This window comes from Macrotis lagotis, chromosome 4 (assembly GCF_037893015.1).
Source record: "Macrotis lagotis isolate mMagLag1 chromosome 4, bilby.v1.9.chrom.fasta, whole genome shotgun sequence".
Taxonomy (NCBI): Eukaryota; Metazoa; Chordata; class Mammalia; order Peramelemorphia; family Peramelidae; genus Macrotis; species Macrotis lagotis.
In genome coordinates, this window is record NC_133661.1 from 11,537,787 (window position 1) to 11,560,211 (window position 22,425).

General features: G+C 37.1%; 1 protein-coding gene across 3 annotated transcripts in view; it reads left to right on the plus strand.

Moving 5' to 3' along the window:
* The window catches only part of LOC141522968 (lipase member K-like), a 93,663-nt gene that overhangs the window by 14,806 nt on the left and 56,432 nt on the right, over positions 1-22,425 (plus strand). For all 3 annotated transcript variants that reach the window (XM_074236301.1, XM_074236299.1, XM_074236300.1), the window contains 4 exons: positions 15,043-15,161; positions 16,216-16,330; positions 18,459-18,660; positions 21,561-21,670. In XM_074236301.1, the coding sequence (XP_074092402.1) occupies positions 15,043-15,161; positions 16,216-16,330; positions 18,459-18,660; positions 21,561-21,670 (546 nt within the window). The remainder of the gene's footprint in view (positions 1-15,042; positions 15,162-16,215; positions 16,331-18,458; positions 18,661-21,560; positions 21,671-22,425) is intronic.

Sequence of the window (22,425 nt, forward strand, 5' to 3'; positions counted from 1 at the left end):
TACATAGTAGTAACAAATAAAAAAAAAGTAAAAAATGACTGGGAGGTCTGCCTCACTGAACTGAAAGATTACTAAATATTGCAAATTTATGACTTTCAAAAGGCATGACTTCTTATACAGGGTATCCCCAAAATCTTAATGGAGTTTAAGCTTCACCTACACCAAGGCTTTGAGAAAGCTTTACTTTACTACTAGCCATTCTTAACTATTACCTTCATGAAGTCATACTTTATACAAATCTTTTTCCCCTAAGAAGACTGTGATTTCTAGTTTAATAGGTGGCTAAGACCTACTATTTATCAGGGGCAACAGTCTATTTTGACAATTGTCATATTTCACAAAATTCCACTTGGGCAGAACAGTCTGAACCCATGTTGTTTACATATGTATTATGCCAGAGCTCTCAATATGCACATTCCCAGAAATACAAAGATATGGTCTTAACATCTGACAGATTTTACATTGATTTCTCTAGTCCTATAAGATAACAAATAAAAGAGGGTAGATGTTCTCCTGTACTAGTAATGTGATATCCCAAATTCTGCTGTGCATCTCTTAGTAGCAGGAACAGGGAAGGATTTCAGCTGCCAAGGATAGAATTGGGTTTTGTCTCTTTTTTCTTTTTAAGAGGAAAACAAGCTATTTCATATTCATTTCCTGATCTAGATTTGGAACTATTTTTTGAGGGTTTTTTTTGGGGGGGTCGTGGGGAGAAAGCATAGTACCTGAATTTCTCCTTGCCATTTATTTTGGCTCACCCATTGGTGAGATAATTCAGTTTTAAGCATTGAAATCACTCTCACAGTCGTCTTGAATTGAAGGATTCCATGACAATGCAATATAGAATGTGATGAAAGTGTTAGTCAGATGGAGCCATACAAAATACTTCTGTTTTTATCTCTCAGGTTGAAGCAATATGTGAAACTACTTTCCTTCCTACTCTCATTCTTTGATTATGCTACTCTAATCATAGTCAACTACAGGTTTGATCTGGTATTATGAGTATACAGTGGCAGACCCCTTGTACCAGTTCACTGTTGGCCACAGCAGTACAAAAAGTCAACTCCATATTTTCCCATAACATTCCAGAAGGAAGAACATCTCCATTCTTGGTAAGATAAAAACTTTGGGGCTTTTGTTTGGTCAAAAGTCAATGATAACAACATTCATGAGGGCTGTTTCTGTAAAATTTACTCCTTTCTTGTGAAAATGGAAAACATCTTATTTAAAATGGTATGAAGCAATCAAATGTTACAAGGGAAGAGGCAATGCAGTCAGTCTTTGTTTTTTGGAAGATTTTTTTTCTTCTCACTGATAAATATGGAAATAACCATGCAGAAATATATTTATTCAAATAACATGATGTCTTCTTCATGCACATAAAAATTCCAGGTATATCACTCTGTATATAAGATGATTGACTTACATCAGATCACATAGGTATCCACAAAGTGCGAACACAGTTCTGAATTGAGAAATCTATGTAATGGAATTAATTGGTATTCATTTTAATTTCTAAAATGTACTTTTCCTATTGATATATGTTTTCCTGCTGTAATTATGTATATGTGTAATTTTATACTGGTTCAAACAAGAAGTCTCTGCAGACATTTTGGCTTCTTATTTTGCATACTTTTAAAATGTAAAGGGCAAAGAATTCATGCATGCCACCATCTAAGGACCTGGCATCCATCCAAATATTATGCTTCTATTTGAAAAAAAAATCTTTTCTTTCATCTAAGCAAAGTAGCTGCTTAGAACCAACATCAATTCCTTCTTTTTCCTTGACAGAACTGGCATGATGCCAGCAATATAGCATCCTGGGGGAAGCCACATAACAGTAAATGTATGGGATTTGAGAAGTGAAACATGAAGTAATATTTTCCATTCTAGTCCATGGATTTAAAGCCTTAGAGAGGAGATAAACATGTTGAGCTCAAGGACTGCATTTAAAAAAAAAGTAGCAGGATCACCTGAGAAACCATTGAAGGAAAGAATGATTTAATTGAATGTCATTTTTCTTCTAAAGAACCTACTAAATTCTGAGCACTGGATTCTGTTTTCTTTTCAAGATGAGGAAAATATAAACCTGGTAGTATATGTTCTTCCTTGGATGAGAATCTGAACTGTCAAGACTAGAGAGCTACTGACCAAAGCTGGTCAACCCTGGCCACAGGTTCCCAGCAGCCACAGAGGGTGCCATGGCTTTTCACTCTGCCTTCTTCCTTTCCTTCTCTGTTCCCCTTATGGTTTTAGATAGATATTTCTTTTTTTTTTTTCTTTTTTCTTTTTGGTTTTTGCAAGGCAATGGGATTAAGTGGCTTGCCCAAGGCCACATGGCTAGGTAATTATTAAGTGTTTGAGACTGGATTTGAACCCAGGTACTCCTGACTCCAAGGCCAGTGCTTTATCCACTGTGCCACCTAGCCACCCCCTAGATAGATATTTCTAATCATTTTAAGGAATGTTCCCTTTTATCATATGCCTTCTGCTGCTTTTTAATATGAATGGGTGCTGTATTTTGTCAAAAGCTTTTTCAGCATCTATTGAGATAGCCATATGATTTCGTTGGTTTTGTCTTTGATAAATCAATTATGTTCATAGTTTTCAACCCTACATTTTTGGTATAAATTTCATCTGGTGATAGGGTATAATCCTTATGATATATTGATGCAATTGCCTTGCCAGTATTTTGTTTAAAATTTTTGCATCAATATTCCTTAGAAAATTGGTCTATAGTTTTCTTTCTCTATTTTGGTCCTTCCTGGTTTGGAAATAAGGTGTCAACCGCTATATCTATCTATCTATCTATCTATCTATCTATCTATCTATCTATCTATCTATCTATCTATCCATAATACCAGATCAAACCTGTTGGTGGCTATGAATAGAGCAGAAAGGAAAAAAGAATGGCAATAGGGAAGAAAGTGTTTCCCCATATTATTTTAACCTGAGAGACAAAAAATAGATAAAAAGGAGTTTTATAGGACTTTTTCATCACCTATTTTTCCACATAGCTAATATAGCTTTGGAAATAATTGTTCTTTAAATATTTGGCAGAATTCTCTCACGAATCTATTTGGCCCTGAGAATTTTGTCCTAATGACTTCATTAATGGTTTGTTCAATTCTTTTCCTAAAATGAGATTATTTAGATATTCCATTTCTGGAACTGTATATTTTTATAAATTGCACAAAATGTTCCCCAGTGATTGTTTTTAATTCCTTCTTTATTAGTGGTGATTTTATCCTTTTCAGGATCAAAAGATACTGAATATTTGGGTATCTTTTTATCAAATAAACTAATGGCTTATCAATATTATTGTTTTTCCTCTCATAAAACTAACTCCTAAATTTGTCTATTAACTCAATAGATTTTTAAATTTTAAACTTATTAATCTCACATTTGATTTTCAGAATGTCCAATTTGGTGCTCAATTGGGGATTATTAATTTATACTGTTTCAAATTTTTTTTAGTTGCATGACCAAATCACTGATTTGTTCTTTCCCCATTTTGTTGATGTAAGAATTTCGAGAAATAAATTTTCCTTCAAATACTGTTTTGCTTGCATTTCATAAAATTTCATCTATTGTCTCATTGTTGTCATCCCATTTAATGAAATTATTGATTGTTTCTCTGATTTGTTCTTTGACCCACTTATTCTTTAGAATTCGCTTATTTGGTTTCCAATTAATTTTAATCTATCTTTCCACAGCCCTTTGTGGAATGTAATTTTTATTGCATTATACTTTATTACATTATTACATTTATTACATTACAGATCTTAATGTAAAGAATACTTTTAATATTTCTACCTTTTTACAATTGATTTTGAAGTTTTCGTGCCATGTTACATGCTTAATTTTTGTGTAGGTGTCATGTGCTGCTGACAAAAAGATATGTTCCCTTCTGTTCCCATTCTGTTTTCTCTGAAGGTTAGTCATATCTAACTGTTCTGATATTCTATTAACCTCCTTAATTTCTTTCATATTTATTTTTCTTGGAATTATTGAGTTCTGAGAGGGAACATTTGAGGTCTCCCAGTAGAATAGTTTTACTTTCTATTTTTTCCTGTAACATTTACCTTCTCCTTTAAGAATTTGGATGCTATACTACTTGGTGCATATATTTTTAAAATTGATATTACTTCATTGTCTATGGTACCTTTTAATAAGATGCAGTTTCTCCTTGGCTCTTCTAATTAGGTCTATTTTTGCTTTTACTTTTTCTTAGATCCTGATTGCTACCTCTGCTTTTTTTTTTTTTTTACTTCAGCTGAAGCATAATAGGATCTTTTCCAGTCCCTTATCTTTACTCTGTGTGTGACTCAGAGAGACCTCTTTAAGCAACATAGTGTAAGATTCTGGATTTTCATCTACTCTGCAATTTGCTTCCATTTTATTGGAGAGATCATTCCATTCACTTTTTACATTCTGATTACTACCTGCATATTTCCCTCCATTCTATTCTTCCCCCAATTGTCCTCTCTCCTTTACCTTGTCCCTCCTCACCCATGTTTTACTCCTATCACCACCATCATCTGCCCAGATTTCTGTCTGTCCCTCCTCCCCTTTACTCATTCTTCTTCCTTATGACATTCATGTTATTTAAGATATATTTCTGTATCATTTATTATCTGTAGTCTTCATTTTTGAGCCAATACTGATGAGAGTAAGATTTAAGAAGAGTGTATTACCCACCCTCCCATCTTCCCTTTCACTATAATAGGTTTTTGACACCTCTTCATGTACAATAATTTACCCCATTCTACTTCTCTCTTTTTTCCTACACCCATTGTTCTCCTTTCTCATCCCTTAACTTTATGTCATTACTTCAAATTCATTTTTACACCTTTATATATGTATATTTCTTCTGGCTGTATTATTATTATTAGTGAATTTTAAAAATAATAAATTTTAAAGAATTATAAGTAACATTTACCCATCTAGGGATGTAAAAATTTTAGCTCTATTGAATCCCTGATGTTTTCTTTTCTGCTTTTATCTGTTAATGCTTCTCTTGATTCTTGATATTCGAGTAAATTTATTTTGTTTAGTTCTGATCTTCTAATGAAAACTTGAAAGGTTTCTATTTCATTATATGATCACTTTCCCTTGCAGTATTATACTTAATTTTATCAGATAAACTTAATTATAGTTTTAACTCCTTTGTCTTCTAGAATATCATTACTTCCACTTCCATTGCTTTAATGTTGCAACTTCCAAGCCCTGTGTTTCTGAGGGTGACACCCTGATATTTGAATTATTTCTTTCTGGGCACTTGTAATATTTTTTTCCCCTTGATCTGATAGTTCTGAAATTTTGCTATTTTGTTCTCTGGAGTTTTTCTTTTGGGATCTCATTCACAAGGTTATCAGTGGATTCTTTCAATTCCTATTTAGCTTTCTGGTTCCAGGATATCAGGACAGTTTTCCTTGATAATTTTTTCTTTTTCATTGTCTTAAATTCATTTATATTTTATTCTTCCAATTGCATAAAAAAAGGTAGTTTTCAACATTCATTTTTGAAAGATTTTAAGTTCCACATTTTTTTCTTCTCTCCTTTCCCTCTCTCCTCCCCAGTCAATCTGATATTGGCTGCACATGTATACTCATGTCCTACATATTTTTCTATTAATCACACTCTGAAAGAAGAATCAGAAGAAAAGGGAAAAAATGAGAAAAAAAACATAAAACAAATTTTGAAAAATGAAAATAGTTTACTTTGGTCTGTGTTCAGACTCCATAGGTCTTTCACTACATGTGGATGGCATTTTCCATTTGGAACTGTCTTTGATCACCATATTATAGAGAAAAGCTAAGTCCACCATGGTTGACCATCACACAATGTTGCTGTTAGTATGTACAATGTTCTCCTGATTCTACTCACTTAACTTTGCATCAGTTGCTCTAAAAGAGAGGAAACAGGCAAAAAAAATTTTCCAGGCTTTTCAGAAATCCTCCTGGTCATGATTTCTAATGGAACAATAGTATTCGATTAAACCTATATCATACTTAATCATTCCCCAACCATTTCAGGTCACAACATATTCAACCATTCCCCAGTTGTTGGGCATTCCCTCAATTTTTGGTTCTTTGTCAACACAGAAAGAGCTGCTATACTTTTTTGTGGGTCCTTTTGTCTTTTAGTTGTTTATTTTTTTCAAGGCAATGGAGTTAAGTAACTTGCCCAAGGTCACACACCTATGTGAGTATTAGGTGTCTGAGGCTGAATTTGAACTCAGATTCTCCTGATTTCAGTGCCAATGTTCTATGTGCAGTGTTTTTTTGTGGCCTTTTAAAATGGTCTCTTTGGGGTACAGGCCTTATGATGGCATTGTTAAATCAAAGGATACACACAATTTTAGTGCCCTTTCAGTATAGTTCCAAATTGTTCTACAGAATGGTTGGATCAGCTCACAACATCAACAAGGCATTAGTATATCAATTTTCCCACATCTTCTCCAACATTTATCATTTTTATTTTCTGTCATATTAGCCAATGTGATATGTTTGAGGTGGTACCTCAGAGTTATTTTACTTTATATTTCTTAGATCAATAATGATTTAGAGTATTTTTATATGATTATAGATAGCATTAATTTCTTCATCTGAAACCTGCCTGTTCATATCGCTTTACCATGCATCAACTGGGGGGAATGACTTGTATTCTTATAAATTTGGCTCAGTTCTCTAAATATTTTAGAAATGATTTTTTCCATCACAGATACTGACTGAAAAAATTGTTTTCCAGCTTTCTATTTTTCTTCTAACCTTGTTTACATTGACTTTGCGTAAAAACCTGTTTAACTTAATGTAATAAAAATTATCTCTTTGACAATTATTGGAAAGATGTTGTCCAGGTCATTCTTTAGCTTATGGCTTTCAAGTAGGCCATTGATTCTTAAATTATCTTTCCTGCATCTATTTTCCAGGTCAATTGCTTTTCTCAGGAATTATTTTATATTTTCTTCCATTTTTTAGTATTTTGAATTTGTTTGATGGACTCATGATGCCTCATAGAATCGTTAGCTTCTACTTGCCCAATTCTAACTCTTAAAAAAGTTTTTACTTCAGTTAGCTTTTGTACTTTCTTTGCTATTTGACCAATTCTATTTTTAAGCAGTTTTTCAAACTGTTGATTCTTTTTAAAAATAAATCTCTTGCATTACTCTCATTTCTTTTCCCATTTATTTTCTACCTCTCTTATATGATTTTTCAGATCCTTTTTGAATTCTTCAATGAGTTCTATCTGAATTTTGATTCTATTTCTCATTCTTCTTTGGGATTTTGGCCACACATATTTTGATGTCATTGTCCTCTTCTGAGTTTGTGTCTTGGTATTCCCTGTTATTATAACAGCATATTCTTTTTTGCTTATTTTTTTTTTTTGCCTATTTTCTCTCTTTTAAATTTGAGCTCTGCTTCCCAGGTCGAAGGGACACTATCTCAGATTTCTTATGCTAGTAGCTGCAGGCCCAGGCTGTTTACCTAGATCTGTGCTTATGCTGTCTTGGGGCCCAGTTGTCTGATACTAGGCTGAGAGAGTGAGTGAAAAGTGAATAGTGTTGCTGAAGATTGTAGGAGTTTGGCAGCTTACCTGATGCTGAGCTAGGGTCCAAGAGGTGGTGTCTGACATATGCAGAGGTCTGGTTGTATGTTTCTGTATTTTTCTTGGGCTACACTAAAGCCCATGGAAGTCTGGCATAGAGAGGTGCCTATTTGCCTATGGTTATGCTGTAGCACATGATGGTTCTTGGAGTTAGTGTCTGCCAATTTCCCTAGCTTTGCCAAGGAATATGGGAAGGGGGGTATCCTGGTGTTTACATTTGCCCCTTCCACTGTACAAAGGTTCAGCATTTCTTGCTGGTGTGCTAAAGTGGAGCTTACAATTGGCTTATTGGAATACTTCCTGTCCTGGACTATGCTCCTTTCCTCCTTTACTGTTGTTCTTCCAAGTTTCTTGGGTTAAAAGATTTTTTCACCCCATCCTGCTGCTGGTTCTGCTACTTAGGTCTTGTCCTGGGTCAATATTTTATTGTAAGTGAATATGGGAGAGCCACAGTAACTTACTGTTTACTCTGTCATCTTGTTTCCTGGAAAAAGAACTGATAATATCATCTAGGCATTTTGAATCATGATTTTCAAGTAGTCCAATAATTCTTAAATTATCTCTTCTAGATCTATTTTTCTGGTCAGTATCTTTTCCAATTAGAGATTTCACATTTTCTTCTCTTCTTGCCTCTTTTTAATTTTGTTTATTGTCTCCATATGTCTCATATAGTCATTAGCTTCCACTTGCCCAATTCTAATTTTTAAAGAACTAATTTTCTCAGTAATTTTTTTAACTTTATTTTCCATTTGGCTAATTCTACTTTTTAAGGAGTTCTTTTCCATGAATTTTTGTCCCTCTTTTCTCTAGCTAACTTATTTTTAGTGATTTCCTTATATTATTCTTATTTCTTTCTTTTAACAAGGCAATGGGGTTAAAGTGACTTGCTCATGGTCATACAGCTAGGGAATTATTAAGTGTCTGAGACTGGATTTGAACTCAGGTACTCCTGACTCTAGGGCCGGTACTCTATATACTGTGCCACCTAGCTGCCCCTACTCTTATTTCTTTTACCAATTTTCCTTCTGCATCTCTTATTTTATTCTTTAAAATCTTTTTGAGCTCTTTCAGGAAGTTTTTGGGGGTCTGAGACCAATCTACTTTTTTTTTTGAGCCTTGGTCAGACTTTTTCTTTAGAAAGTTTACTTTAGTGTCTGAATGGAGTTTAGATTGTAGTGGAGAGAAACTTTAGGCAGGAATAGCAACTAAGAGGCATTACCAGGTAAGATATGACTTGGGTGGGGCAGATAGATGTCACAGTAGATAGAGTATCAGCCCAGGAGTCAGGAAGACCTGGGGTCAAATTCAACCTTAAGCACTTAATAATTACCTAGGTATGTGAACTTGGGCAAGTCACTTAATCCCTTTGCCTTGCAAAAAGACAGAAAAAGAGCTATGACTTGGGCTTAAAATAGGGTTATAATGTGTGGGTGGAGAAAACAGGTCTTATAAGAGAAACAAAATAGAAAAGCATCAGGAAATAAATATTATTAAATGCTGATTATGTGCCAAATACTTTATAAATATTATATCATCTTATCCTCATAGTCCTGTGAGGTAGAACCTATTGTTATCCCCATTTGAGGAAACTAAAGCAAATAAAGTTTAAGTTACTTGGCTGAGGTCACATAATCAAAAACTTTTTTAGATAAGATTTGAACTCAGGACTTCCTTTCTCCAAGACCAATATTCTTTCTATTGTCTATCCAGTGAACTTGAAGAAATCTTTCTAATGTTTTGCATTCACCTCCTTAGCTGACTCAAAGTTGAAGGAGAAATGGAGGTGAATGCAAGAGATATTAGAAAGGTAAAATTAAAAGAATTTGGCAATAGAGACTTGCCCAAGACTGTATGAATAATTCACACCAGAAGTAAAATTCAAATTAGGTCCTCTGGCTTCAAATCCTACTCTCTTTCCCCTGGACAACTCCTATTCTTAGAAAGCTCTCAGACCAACCTTACAATTTTGCTCAGGTATTACTTATCAATTTCTTGGCCAAGGCTGTGGCCCTCTTTGAACCTCAGTATTTTCATCTCATGCAGGAGTACTTCTGCATGTTATTAAAACTCTATGAAATGGATAGAATGAGAGCCCATATTCCCTTCTAAGAAGTGAGAAGACTGGGGGTGGCTAGGTTGCTCAGTGGATAGAGCACTGGCCCTGGAGTCAGAAGTACCTGAGTTCAAATCTGGTCTCAGACACCTAATAATTCCCAACTGTGTGGTCTTGGGCAAGTCACTTAACCCCATTGCCTAGGAAAAAACTAACAAAAAAGAAGTGAGAAGACTGAGACATAGAGCTCTCAAATAAATTTTTCAAGGTCACAGAGCCTCCAATTGGCAAATCCAGGTCTAGGTTGCAACTCTTTTTGGGAGACAACACATTGAACTCAGGAAGACCCAAATTCAAATTCCACCCTAAACATTTAATTTTATTTCCCTGAATCATTGAACGGCTTTTAGACTCAGTTTCCTCATATGAAAATGGGGATTACAAGAGGTGCCCATCTTTTTATGAGGATCAAATACAAGACATAAAGTGGTTGATAACATTAAAGCCCCATCCAAGTGTCCACTATTATTATTTTTACTAATAATACAACAAGTTCAGGATTCTACCCACCACAGGACAGAGTCACAATCTTTTGTGAGATAAAAGAATTTGGGCTTAATAATCTACAAAGTCTCTTCCAGTTCTAAATTTTAATCCAATTGATGGATTTCTGTTTGGGAGAGAGCATTCTGTGAAATATTTTAGTCAGAATATTCACAACTAACTTGCATACTAAGAGATCTAAGCATTACACAATCTTTCTCATATATTCATATTTCTCCTCTTCCCTTCGATCTGAACCATACCCTGAGACAGTTATATATATAAAACCAGAGTCTTTCAGAGGCAGACTGGAGCTCAGAGTTACCAAGTTCAAATTACACCTGATGCAGAAGTCCTCATCATTAGCAGGTGGGCATCCAGCCTTCCCTGGAAGCCCTCCAGAAATGAGGCCCTTTCCACTTGGAGTTGAGTGAAAAGGAATTTATTAAATTTTTACATTGTGCTAAACTCAAATTACTTGGAAGTATTCCCTTCCCTTAATCTTAAATCATTTTCTTTGTAATTACCTCACTCCTACCTTTCTTCTAGTGCCACCAAAGGTTCAATAAAACAGATCTAGTTTATCTGTGGGTTTTCCTTTTATAAATTTTATTTTCAATTAATGGCATAAAACAAGCATTTCCATAATATAGTACAATAAAAAGAAGATTGCACATGAAACTGTAAATCTATTATGCTCAATTTGCTATTCTTTTCAAATATACAATAAAATTATCATGTAAATTTCTTCTTTTTCTTCCCTCCTTCCAACTACTTCCCACCTAGAAATGTTAACCTTTCAACGCTCTTTAATGCAGATCCTAGATTGCTGCTGTGGTCTCTTTGCACACCTCAATGAAGTCCTCTGCTCCTCACATGAGGAATTGGCAGAAAACAGGGGTGTGGACTGCATTATTCCCAGCTTAAGACTCCAGAATCTTGGCTAAGATCACAGGAACTGGAAAGGGCAAAAGCAATTATCTAATCAAATCCCAAGATGTCAAGTCAGTCAGTAAGTCAGTCAGTTAACATGTCCTATGTAGCTACTTCTGGCTAAGGGATTTTTTAGGGGATTTTTTTTTAACTCGATACTCCTTGTCCCTTAAGGAGCTTCCATTCTGATGGGGTTGACCATGTATCTACAAGGTAGATAGGTACACATTGTACATACAAAGCTCGGAAGGGAGATCCATTTTCATGTGTGGGTGTTGCTTGAATAAAGTTTTGATCAAGAACCCAAAGGTGATTTGCCTAAGGTCACATAGCACAATCCATCACAGAAAACAGAACCCCAGGTGTTGTAACTTTCTTGGCTTGCCAGATGGCATTCCCAGACTCAACAACTCACCAAGCTAGAGCTTCCCAAATATCTGAGATGAGCCTTAGCAGATCAAACCAACTGGGTAGCACTAGCTTATTAATAGCGCCTTTTGTGATTAAGCTTTTCTCTAGGAGGCTCATCTCATTAACAATTCATAGGCAGTGCCTCAGATATGCCCATTTTAATAGTCAAGTCCCAAGATTCTACCAGTGAGTCAGAAGAATAGGGAGAAAGCGTGCTCCCTAGAGCTCAGCAGCTTGGCAGGTTCCCAGAAGTACCCAGTTTTGTCTAGAAGTCTCGAGAAACTTTGGAGATCACCTGAACCAACCTCATTTTATAGAGGAGGAAAGACATTAACTAAACTGCCCAGAGTCACTGAGCTAGGCAAGTTTTGAACCCAGAGCTCCATGACAGTCCAGGCCTCTATCCACTACCTCATACTGCCTTTTAATCTAATACAGGATGAATATTCTGATATGTAAATGTGTGTGTATGTATATGTGTGCATGTGATTAAAACATGCATGTCACATGGATTTAAGGATGAAGCTAGATGAGTTACAGCCTTTTTTGCATTATCATCAATCCTGCACTTCTAAAAAACAATTTTTTATTTCTAATTTTGCTTCTGTTCACACCATCTTAGCTCAAGATGTGAGCTATTCCTCCACACCCTCATGGTTTTGAGGATCATCAACAGCAAAACCTCAATAAGAGCAAAATTACTGGGGGTTGAGGTATCATAAGGAAATTGAAGTAAACCCCATTTTTTTTTTAGTTTTTTGCAAGGCAAATGGGGTTAAGTGCCTTGCCCAAGGCCACACAGCTAGGTCATTATTAGGTGTTTGAGGCCAGATTTGAGCTCAGCTACTCCTGACTCCAGGGCTGGTGCTCTATCCACTGTGCCACCTAGCCACCCCTAGCCCCATTTTTTTTAAAGAAAGATTTCATTTATTTTGAGTTTTACAATTTTCCCCTATTCTTGCTTCCCTCCCCCCACCCCCACAGAAGGCATTCTGTTAGTGTTTACATTGGTTCCATGTTATACATTGATCTCAGTTGAATGTGATGGCAGAGAAATCATATCCTTAAGGAAGAAAAATAAAGTATGAAATAGTAAAATTACATAATAATATAATGATTTTTTTTTCTAATTTGATAGTAATAGTCTTTGGTCTGTTCAAAGTCCGTAATTCTTTATCTGGATACAGATGGCATTCTCCATTATAGGTAGCTCAAAATTGTCCCTGGTTGTTGCACTGAAGGGATGAGCAAGTCCATCAGGGTTGAACATCACCCCCATGTTGCTGTTAGGGTGTACAGTGTTTCTGGTTCTGCTCATCTCACTTAGCATCAGTTCATGCAAATCTTTCCAGACTTCCCTGAATTCCCATCCCTCCTGGTTTCTAATAGAACAATAGTGTTCCATGACATACATATACCAATTTGTTAAGCCATTCCCCAATTGAAGGACATTCACTTAATATCCAATTTTTTGCCACCACAAACAGGGCTGCTATAAATATTTCTGTACAAGTGATGTTTTACCCTTTTTCATGATCTCTTCAGGGTATAGACCCAGTAGTGGTATTGCTGGATCAAAAGCTATGCACATTTTTGTTGCCCTTTGGGCATAATCCCAAATTGATCTCCAGAAAGGTTGGATGAGTTCAACAATGTATTAGTGTCCCAGATTTCCCACATGCCTTCCAACATTGATTATTTTCCTTTCCGGTCATATTGGCCAGTCTGAGAGGTGTGAGGTGGTATCTCAGAGATGCTTTAATTTGCATTTCTCTAATAAGTAATGATTTGGAGCAATTTTTCATATGGCTATGGATTGCTTTGATCTCCTCATCTATAAATTGCCTTTGCTTACACTTTGACCATTTGTCAATTGGGGAATGGCTTGTTATTTTGAAAATTTGACTCAGTTCTCTGTATATTTTAGAAATGAGTCCTTTGTCAGAAATACTAGTTGCAAAAATTGTTTCCCAATTTACTACATTTCTTTTGATCTTGGTTACAGTGTTTTTGTCTGTGCAAAAGTTTTTTAATTTAATGTAGTCAAAATTATCTAATTTGTTTTTAATGATGTGCTCCATCTCTTTTTGGTCATAAACTGCTTCCCTTCCCATAGATCTGACAGGTAAACTAGTCCTTGATTTTCTAATTTGCTTATAATATTGTTTTTTATGTCTAAATCCTGTATCCATTTGAATCTTATCTTGGTCTAGGGTGTGAGGTGTTGGCCTAATCTAAGCTTCTTCCATACTAACTTCCAATTTTCCCAACAGTTTTTATCAAAAAGAGAGTTTTTATGCCAATAGCTGGACTCTTTGGGTTTATCAAACAGCAGATTATTATAATCATTTCCTACTATTGCACCTAGTCTATTCCACTGGTCCACCACTCTATTTCTTAGCCAATACCAGGCAGTTTTGATGACTGATGTTTTATAATATAATTTTATATCAGGTAGGGCTAAGCCCCCTTCTTTTGCAGTTTTTTTTTATTGAATCCCTGGAAATTCTTGACTTTTTATTTCTCCATATACATTTTCTTATAACTTTTTCTAACTCGTTAAAGTAATTTGTTAGAATTTTGATTGGTAAGGCACTAAACAGGTAGTTTAGTTTTGGTATAACTGGCATTTTTATTATATTAGCTCAATCTATCCATGAACAGTTGATGTTTGCCCAGGTATTTAAATCTGATTTTATTTGTGTGAGAAGAGTTTTGTAATCATTTTCAAAAAGTTTTTGAGTCTGCCTTGGCTGGTAAACTCCTAGGTATTTTATTTTATCTGAGGTAACTTTGAATGGGATTTCTCTTTCTAGCTCTTCCTGCTGTATCTTGCTAGTCATATATAGAAAAGTTGAGGATTTATGAGGGTTTATTTTATATCCTGCTATTTTGCTAAAGTTGCTAATTATTTCTAGTAGTTTTTTATATGACTTTTTGGGATTCTCTAGGTAGACCATCATGTCATCTACGAAGAGTGAGAGTTTTGTCTCCTCCTTCCCTATTCTAATTCCTTCAATTTTTTTCTTCTCTTATTGCTAAAGTTAACATTTCTCATACAATATTGAATAGTAGTGGTGATAATGGGCATTCTCGTTTCACCCCTGATCTTACTGGGAATGCCTCTAGACTCTCCCCATTGCATATAATGCTTGTTGATGGTTTCAGATCGATACTGCTTATTATTCTAAGGAACAGTCCATTTATTCCTACACTCTCTAGAGTTTTCAGTAGGAATGGATGCTGTATTTTATCAAAAACCTTTTCAGCATCTATTGAAATGATCATATGATTTCTGATAGGTTTGTTGTTGATATAATTAATCATGCTAACAGTTTTCCTAATATTGAACCAAGCCTGCATTCCTGGGATAAATCCTACTTGATCATAATGCATTATCCTAGTGATAATTTGGTGTAATTGTAAACCCCATTTTTGAAAAGAGCCCCTTGGTTTGCCCCCAAATCATTCATCATCTGCTTTTGTTTCAGACAAATTCCAAATGTGGACCCTTCCAGTCATTGCCTATTGGATGCTCATTATTGGAACACAAAATGGTCACAGCTGGAAAAACAGCTTCCCCACAAATCCAGAAGTTAATATGAATCTCGTAAGTCATATTATTGGGGAATGTCCATTAGCTTGCACAGCACTTGGACTTCTGTGAAGAAAATGCCTTTTCCCAGGGTGGGAGTCACAATTTGCTCAACATTAAATGAAATTCTATATACTAACCTAACTGTGGATGGTTAGGGACTCAGATAGGGTAGGAAAATACCTTCTTATTATAGCATTATTTCACCCCAGATCTGACATTTATTGGCCAGTTTTTGTCTTTGGACTAGTCATCACTCCAGCCCTAAGATTTCTTATCTATTTTGTCATTACTGAGTTGTTTCAGTCAGTTTCCCTAATTCTTAGGGACCCCCTGGGGGTTTTCTTGGCAAAGATACTGGAGAGATCTGCCATTTACTTCTCAAGCTCATTTTATAGATGAGAAAAGTGAAGCAAACATGGAAGTAACTTGGCCAGGGTGGCACAGCTAGTAAGTGTCTGAAGCCAGATCTGAAACAGAAAGATGATATTTCCTAACTCCAGGTCCAGCACTCTATCCACTATACCCCCTAGCTACCCACTTCATCTATAAAGAGGGGATATTATGATTTCTCTTTCATCACATTCAACTTAGATCAATGCATACCATGGAAACAAAGTAAAGACTAACAGAATGCCTTCGTTGGGGGGTGGGGGAGGGAAGCGAGATTAGGGGGGAAATTATAAAATTCAAAATAAATAAAATCTTTCTAAAAAATAAATAAAAGAGGGGATATTATTCAGTCTACTTAGGTCTCATAAAAATGGGAGCTATTCTTACTATCTTAAGTATGGTATCTGATCATTTTAGATTCTTAAGATAATTTTCTTCTGTACTACCTATTATTGCTTTCCCAGGTTCTTCAATTCTGCAAACATACCTTCCTGCTCTATGCCACCATCACCCTCTCTTTGCTTTCTGTACCTCCAGTGAACAAAGAACACTTCATAGTTGCACAGTTCTGTTCCATATAGATGGACAGACATAGTACCATTGATAGGCATTCACAAATTGAAGTAATCTTATACCATCCACAAGAGCAATAAATATGTGATTTCTTTCCATACAGAGCCAAATGATGTCTTACAGGGGATATCCCAATGAATACTATGATATTGTGACTGAAGATGGTTATTTTCTGAAACTTCTCAGGATTCCTAAAGGGAAAGAAAATTTAGGAACAGGTAAGAGTAGAAGGAGGTATATGGAAAGTAATCTCTCGTAGAGCGCATTAGGGATATAGACTGGATCCAGGGCTTAGTGTATCAGTGACACACATAACACTGACTTGTCAGTGAGAGCACTCACAAGGTAGATAAGAAAATCAAGATCCAAGCTTAGACATCATGCTCATTCTCACCAAGTGAAATTAATAGAGAGAGAGATGATGTCCGATTCAAAACATCAGCTTCAAAGGCAAAGATGAGAAAGATATGAGTGTAATTCAAGTCCAGTTGCAAAAGTATTAGATTGAACCCGAACCTTATATGATGAAAGCCCCAAATCTACTAGGCTGTTGAGCTGTATCCAAGAAAGAGCAGAATTGATCTAATGAGCATAACCCTGGTAATACCACATCTAGAAGATTGGTCCACTTTTGGTCACTGTCTCATTTTAGAAAAGATGTTGAGGTGCTAGAGAATACTAGGAAGAGGGAAAGCAGGATGGACTAAACCTCAAATTCACCTGAATATTGATTGGAGGGATTTAGGAAGCTTGGTTTGAGTAAGAGAAGGCTCATGGGAGACATCACAGCTATGCTTAAGCCTGTAAGGGGAGAAGAAGAGGTTTGATTAATGTGTGTGTGGTCCTCCAGCACAGAATGAAGAGTAATTGGTAGAAATAAATTTGAGTTTTAGATCAGAGAAATTTCCTAAAATAAGTGGCTGTCTAAAAGTGGAATGGACTTGAAAGGAAATGGTTCCTTTCTCACTTAAGGTCTTCAAGCAAAAGCTAACAAACCACTTGGAAAGAATGAATGAATGCATGCAAAAGTATTCATTAAGGATCTACTATGTGAGATGAAACTATCTCCAGAGATACAAAAAATAATCTGTACTCATAAAGAGGTTACATTTCAATTGGAGAAGATAAAACAAAAATGGAAGTGATTCCAAAGTAAACATTCTGAGCTTGAGGAGTGACAGGGTTGGAGGATGGAGCCATAAGGTAGTCAACTACCACCCTTCCCAGAGGCAATGGCAGTGTTGAATTACTATTAATAGAGCAAGAGGTAGAAGACAAGGCAGAGGTGGAAGGCAATGGAGGTGGCAAGATATCCAGAACAGTGAGATACTCAGTGTAGATGAGTGGATAAATGATTTGGTGGTTGGGTGGACAAATGAGATGGGAAGTCAGCAATTGCAGTCATTTCCTCATCACTAATCAGGAGAGCTCAGATCATGACTTCCAAAACTGAGGGAATTAATTTCCCAGAACAGTTGTAGACCCATATTTAAATGGCATCAGATGCCTTTGAGTTCCCTTCCAACACCAGGATTGTTTGAATGATTAATTGCCCTAAAATGATTCAAATAGAAAGAGTTATAAGGAAAGATATCAGACCTTGAGTCAAAACCAAAGTTCAAAGTCATGCTAAAACTATGACCTTAGACAAACCCTTTACACTCTGAACCTCAGCCACTTTATTTGTAAAATGGAACCAAAACTAGAATCCTGATATTTGATACAGTAATGAGGAAATTCCCTCTTTCAATGCAGATCATCAACTCTTTTACAAAGAATCTTGGGCAATGGTCTGGTCCATTAAGAAGCTCTCTGATTCCACCAAAGTATATAGCCAATATGCAACAAACTTACTTGAATTCAGGTCTTTCTAAGATTGGCTATTTATCTATTTCATCCTATCTTACCAATCACAGCAAAGAGGAAACATTGCAAAAAAATTAGTCCCAAACTCCACCTACATCCTGGGACCATAGCTTCTAGCAGAGGCATAAAGAAGTTTGGACTTTGAAGTCAGAGCTCCCTGACATAAATCCTTCAGTTCCTTCTAATGCCCTGGGGAACCCCAAGCAAGTTACTTTATGTCTCTGGCTTCTTCAGTAAATGAAAGAGTTGAATTCAATGACTTTGAGGGTCTCCAATGGCTCGCTCTCTCTCTCTCTCTCTCTCTCTCTCTCTCTCTCTCTCTCCTCTCTCTTTCTCTTACTCTCCCTTTCTTACTTTCTCTCTCCCTCTGTTCTGCTCTCCCTCTAATCTCTTCTGCATCCTTAGGAATCCATTTTGAAGAGGTATTTGGAGGTGATCTGGATCTTGGTCATGTGACTTTGCTCCTCTTCTTTTACCCAGTTCCCCATCGTCCTGTTGTGTATTTGCAACATGGTTTTGCTGCATCTGCCTTTAACTGGGTTGCCAACCTGCCCTCAAACAGCCTGGCCTATCTTCTGGCCGATGCTGGCTGCGACGTGTGGCTGGGGAACAGCCGAGGAAACACCTGGTCTCGAAGACACATGGCCTTGTCTCCAGACTCAGAAGAGTTTTGGGCTTTCAGGTATTTAAGCAATGACTCACAATGTCGTTTCCCTTCAACAAAGGCTTTATTACTTAAGGTCTCACTGGTTTCCCCGGAGTCTTTGGATTGAGTGATGAGGTCACTGATACACACACACACACACACACACACACACACACACACACACACACACACACACACAGAGACACAAAACAACACATCTTCTCCAAGATGAATTCAAGATTTATAGAATGAGAATAAGAACACTTACTTGTGTTGGGGTGAGGAAATGGAGATGAGGAAAATAGGCATCCTTTTCTGGTAGCTTAACTAGGAAAGAGAGAAAAGATATTGGGCAGTAAGTTGAAGAAATGGTAGGGTCAGGGAATTCATTTTTAAGGAGAAGAGATTAGAAGCAGATCATGTGACATATAAGTGACAAAGGAGTCTGTGGATAAGAAGAGAATGAAGATGAGAGAGAGAGAGAGAGAGAGAGAGAGAGAGAGAGAGAGAGAGAGAGAGAGAGAGAGAGAGAATATCTAGAGGAGAAGAGCCAGAATGTATGTAGGTATGTAGGTGCCTTGGCCCCAAAAAGACCATCTTTTCTTGAGATACTGAGGGGGAATCTCAAGAAAGGGGGATGACAGCAAACAGGAATAGAGTGCTATAAGGGAGAAGAGGGAGCTTGCAATGGGATATCTCTATTTTCACAATCAAGTTGGAGGTGAGGGAATCTAAGCTAGGAGTGGTTCAGCACCAGGACAAGGGATAGCTCGAATTTATTATACCTGGTTCCACCTACTGACTCCACCTTACAAATGTACAATTATTGGGAGGTCCTTCTGGCTTCTGCCCAGCCAGTAGATGACATTTAGGGCAAAAGAATAGACTGGAATGGAATGTTAGCATAGACTTTCTGGAATCCGGAAGACCTGTTCTAGGGAGGGTAGTGTACTGAGTTATGTATTAGCCATCTTGACTTTGTGATGTCCATGGGGTATTCAGTTGGATATGTCAGCAGACAGCTGATAAAGTATGAGAGAGAAGTGGGGGCTGAACGTGGAGGCTCTATAGTAGATAGTTTATAGATGAGGAGGCTGAGCCCAACAAGGGAAAGGGACTCCTTCAAGGTCACATAGTATGAGGGAAGCCAGATTTCAATTCAAATCACCCATCTTCAAGGTCTATACTCTTTCCATTTCATCCCAGTGGAGCTATTGAAAGAGGCACCTGGGGGTGGCTAGGTGGTGTAGTGGATAAAGGAATGGCCCTGGAGTCAGGAGTACCTGGGTTCAAATCCAGTCTCAGACACTTAATAATTACCTAGCTGTGTGGCCTCGGGCAAGCCACTTAACCCCATTTGCCTTGCCAAAAAACCTAAAAAAAAAAAAAAAAGAAAAGAAAGAGGCACCTGCTAGAATAGAGAGAATTCCTTGAGCCAACCAAGATTCTTGAAAGATCTATCAGGACCTGACCCAAATACTCCAGCACACACAAGGGACTAAATAAATGTGGGTAGAAGGTGAGCACAGGGCCAATCTCCCTGGATTCCTTCTGCCCAGAAGATTATGTTCCATGGAGGGCTTAGTTTCACTGAGAGATGGAGCTTTTGCTACAGGTCCCTGGACCTGGGCTTACGAACAATTCACATGCTCATAATAAGCACCAAACACTGTGTTTGCCAGAAAACTTCATAAATAAAAACAGTGAAATCATGCCTCTCAAAATGATATGATTTGGCCAAAATTGTGGTCTGGTGGATTCTTGCTGTCCAGAAATACTGTTTCTTGCATTTCCTACTTGCATTTCTGATTCCCTCAATGTTAAGAACCTACTGTAGACATAGTGTCTTATTAGGTAAAGAGAGAAAAGATCAATGAGAAACTCCTGCCCTCTCTCATGAAGTTTACAATCCAGTTGAGCTTCTTGTGGTGGATAATTTTAGTGTCTGAATCCCTAAGAGGTCACCAAGCACAGACATCTAGAAAAGTAGGCCTAAACTTTTGAGCAGGGACCCAATGTCTTCTGCGGTGTGGGCATCTGATATAGCATTTTAGATTGCTGAAACCTTTGGAATTCTTGTGAGAATCATATTTTTAAATACATAAACAATGCAGGGTAACAAAGGCAACGACTTATAATGAAATCTAGGCACAGCGAATAGAGCACCAGCCCTGCAGTCAAGAGGATCTAAGTTCAAATTTGACTGTAGACAGTTAACACTCACTAGCTGTGTGATCCCGATATCCTTGTGAACAATATAGATACAATGAAATCTGCTTATCAAAATACTGAAAATTCTCATTCCCACCCTCCAAGTAAAAAACACTTTTGTGGCCATGAGAGGAAGTCTGGTGTAATGAATAGTGATCTGATCTCAGAGTCACAAAGACTTAGGTTCAAGTCCTTAAATACATAATGACTGTGTGAACCCCGGGCAAGACAACTCTTTCCCTTATTTGAATGGAGGTCAGCTTTGATTTTGCAAAACTTTATTCTTAAAAGACTAGGCCTGTCTATTCTTATCAATATTAGAACAATTGTCCATCAGACTTCACAGTAGATATTTTCTCTTTGGGAACCCTTGACTCCAGGGATGTTATGGTCCATGTTTTTAAAAATCCTAATGTTTCATCAAAACTAATGGTTGCCATATGTAACCCCTCATTGGAGAAGTGGCCTTGGACTTTCAAAGGGAGGGCCAGGGGAGAATGAAAACAGAGCAACTTAGCTAGGCTTGAAGGATATCCCCACTAGACTGTTGGTTCTCTGAAGATGCTTGGAGTTAACCATATCAACTATCTCCTAAGACCTAAGGGAGCAGGGGATTTGATCATAGGTCCATTGTGATGTGAGTCTATCTGTAAATGAGAATTTATTCAAAAATAGACATCACAGCCAGAATGTAATTCAGCTTTCTTTCTCTCTTTCTTTAACAGTTTTGATGAAATGGCTAAATATGACCTCCCAGCCACACTTAATTTTATTTTGAAGAAAACCAAGCAGAAGGAATTGTATTACCTTGGCCATTCCCAAGGTACCACCATTGGTATGTGCCAGCTAGGAGAAATGTGAGGGCATTGAGGGGCAGCCAGCCTCTCTTCCCTTTGGGCAGCCTTCTGCATGAGGTTTGTGTTGAACACAGGGGACTTCCATTCCTGAACTAAATCCCCAAAAGTCAGCTGGAACCTGCTCCAACATCTCACTTGAAAATCATGGGATAAGCATAAGATATTTATTTCTGGGCCCCAAATCTAAATGTATTAAGTACAATGGTTGGGGCAATAACCCACATACTCACCCTAAGTCCTTGACATGGTGCTTCCAATGGACACAAGTCCATCATGTCAACACCCTCAATTCTCAAAATGAAATAATTATTAAGGAATAAGCAGTAGCACAACATGAATTCAGTAGAAGGTATACTTGGGGCAGTATTGCTGAGTTGGTCTTGGAGCTCTCTTTTAGGGACTCAGGTGCCTTATGGTATTTGCTCCTCTCAGGAAGAGTTCTCTGCACTTTTGCTAGATGAAGCTTTTTCCTGGTTACTCTCAGGTTATGGAAGAGAAGTGAAGTCTTTCCCTAAAGTACAGCATTATACTCTTCCAGGGAAACAATGGTTCTGAACCTGGCCATGGAAACAGAAATTTCAGTGACAGGAAGTTCCCAAAGGCCTGAGACCCACAAAACTGCTCTCTGACTCTGAAGTCAGTCAACAAGCATTTATTAAGATTTGTTAAGGGGCAGCTAGGTGGTGCAGTGGATAGAGCACAGGCCCTGGAGTCAGGAGGACCTGAGTTCAAA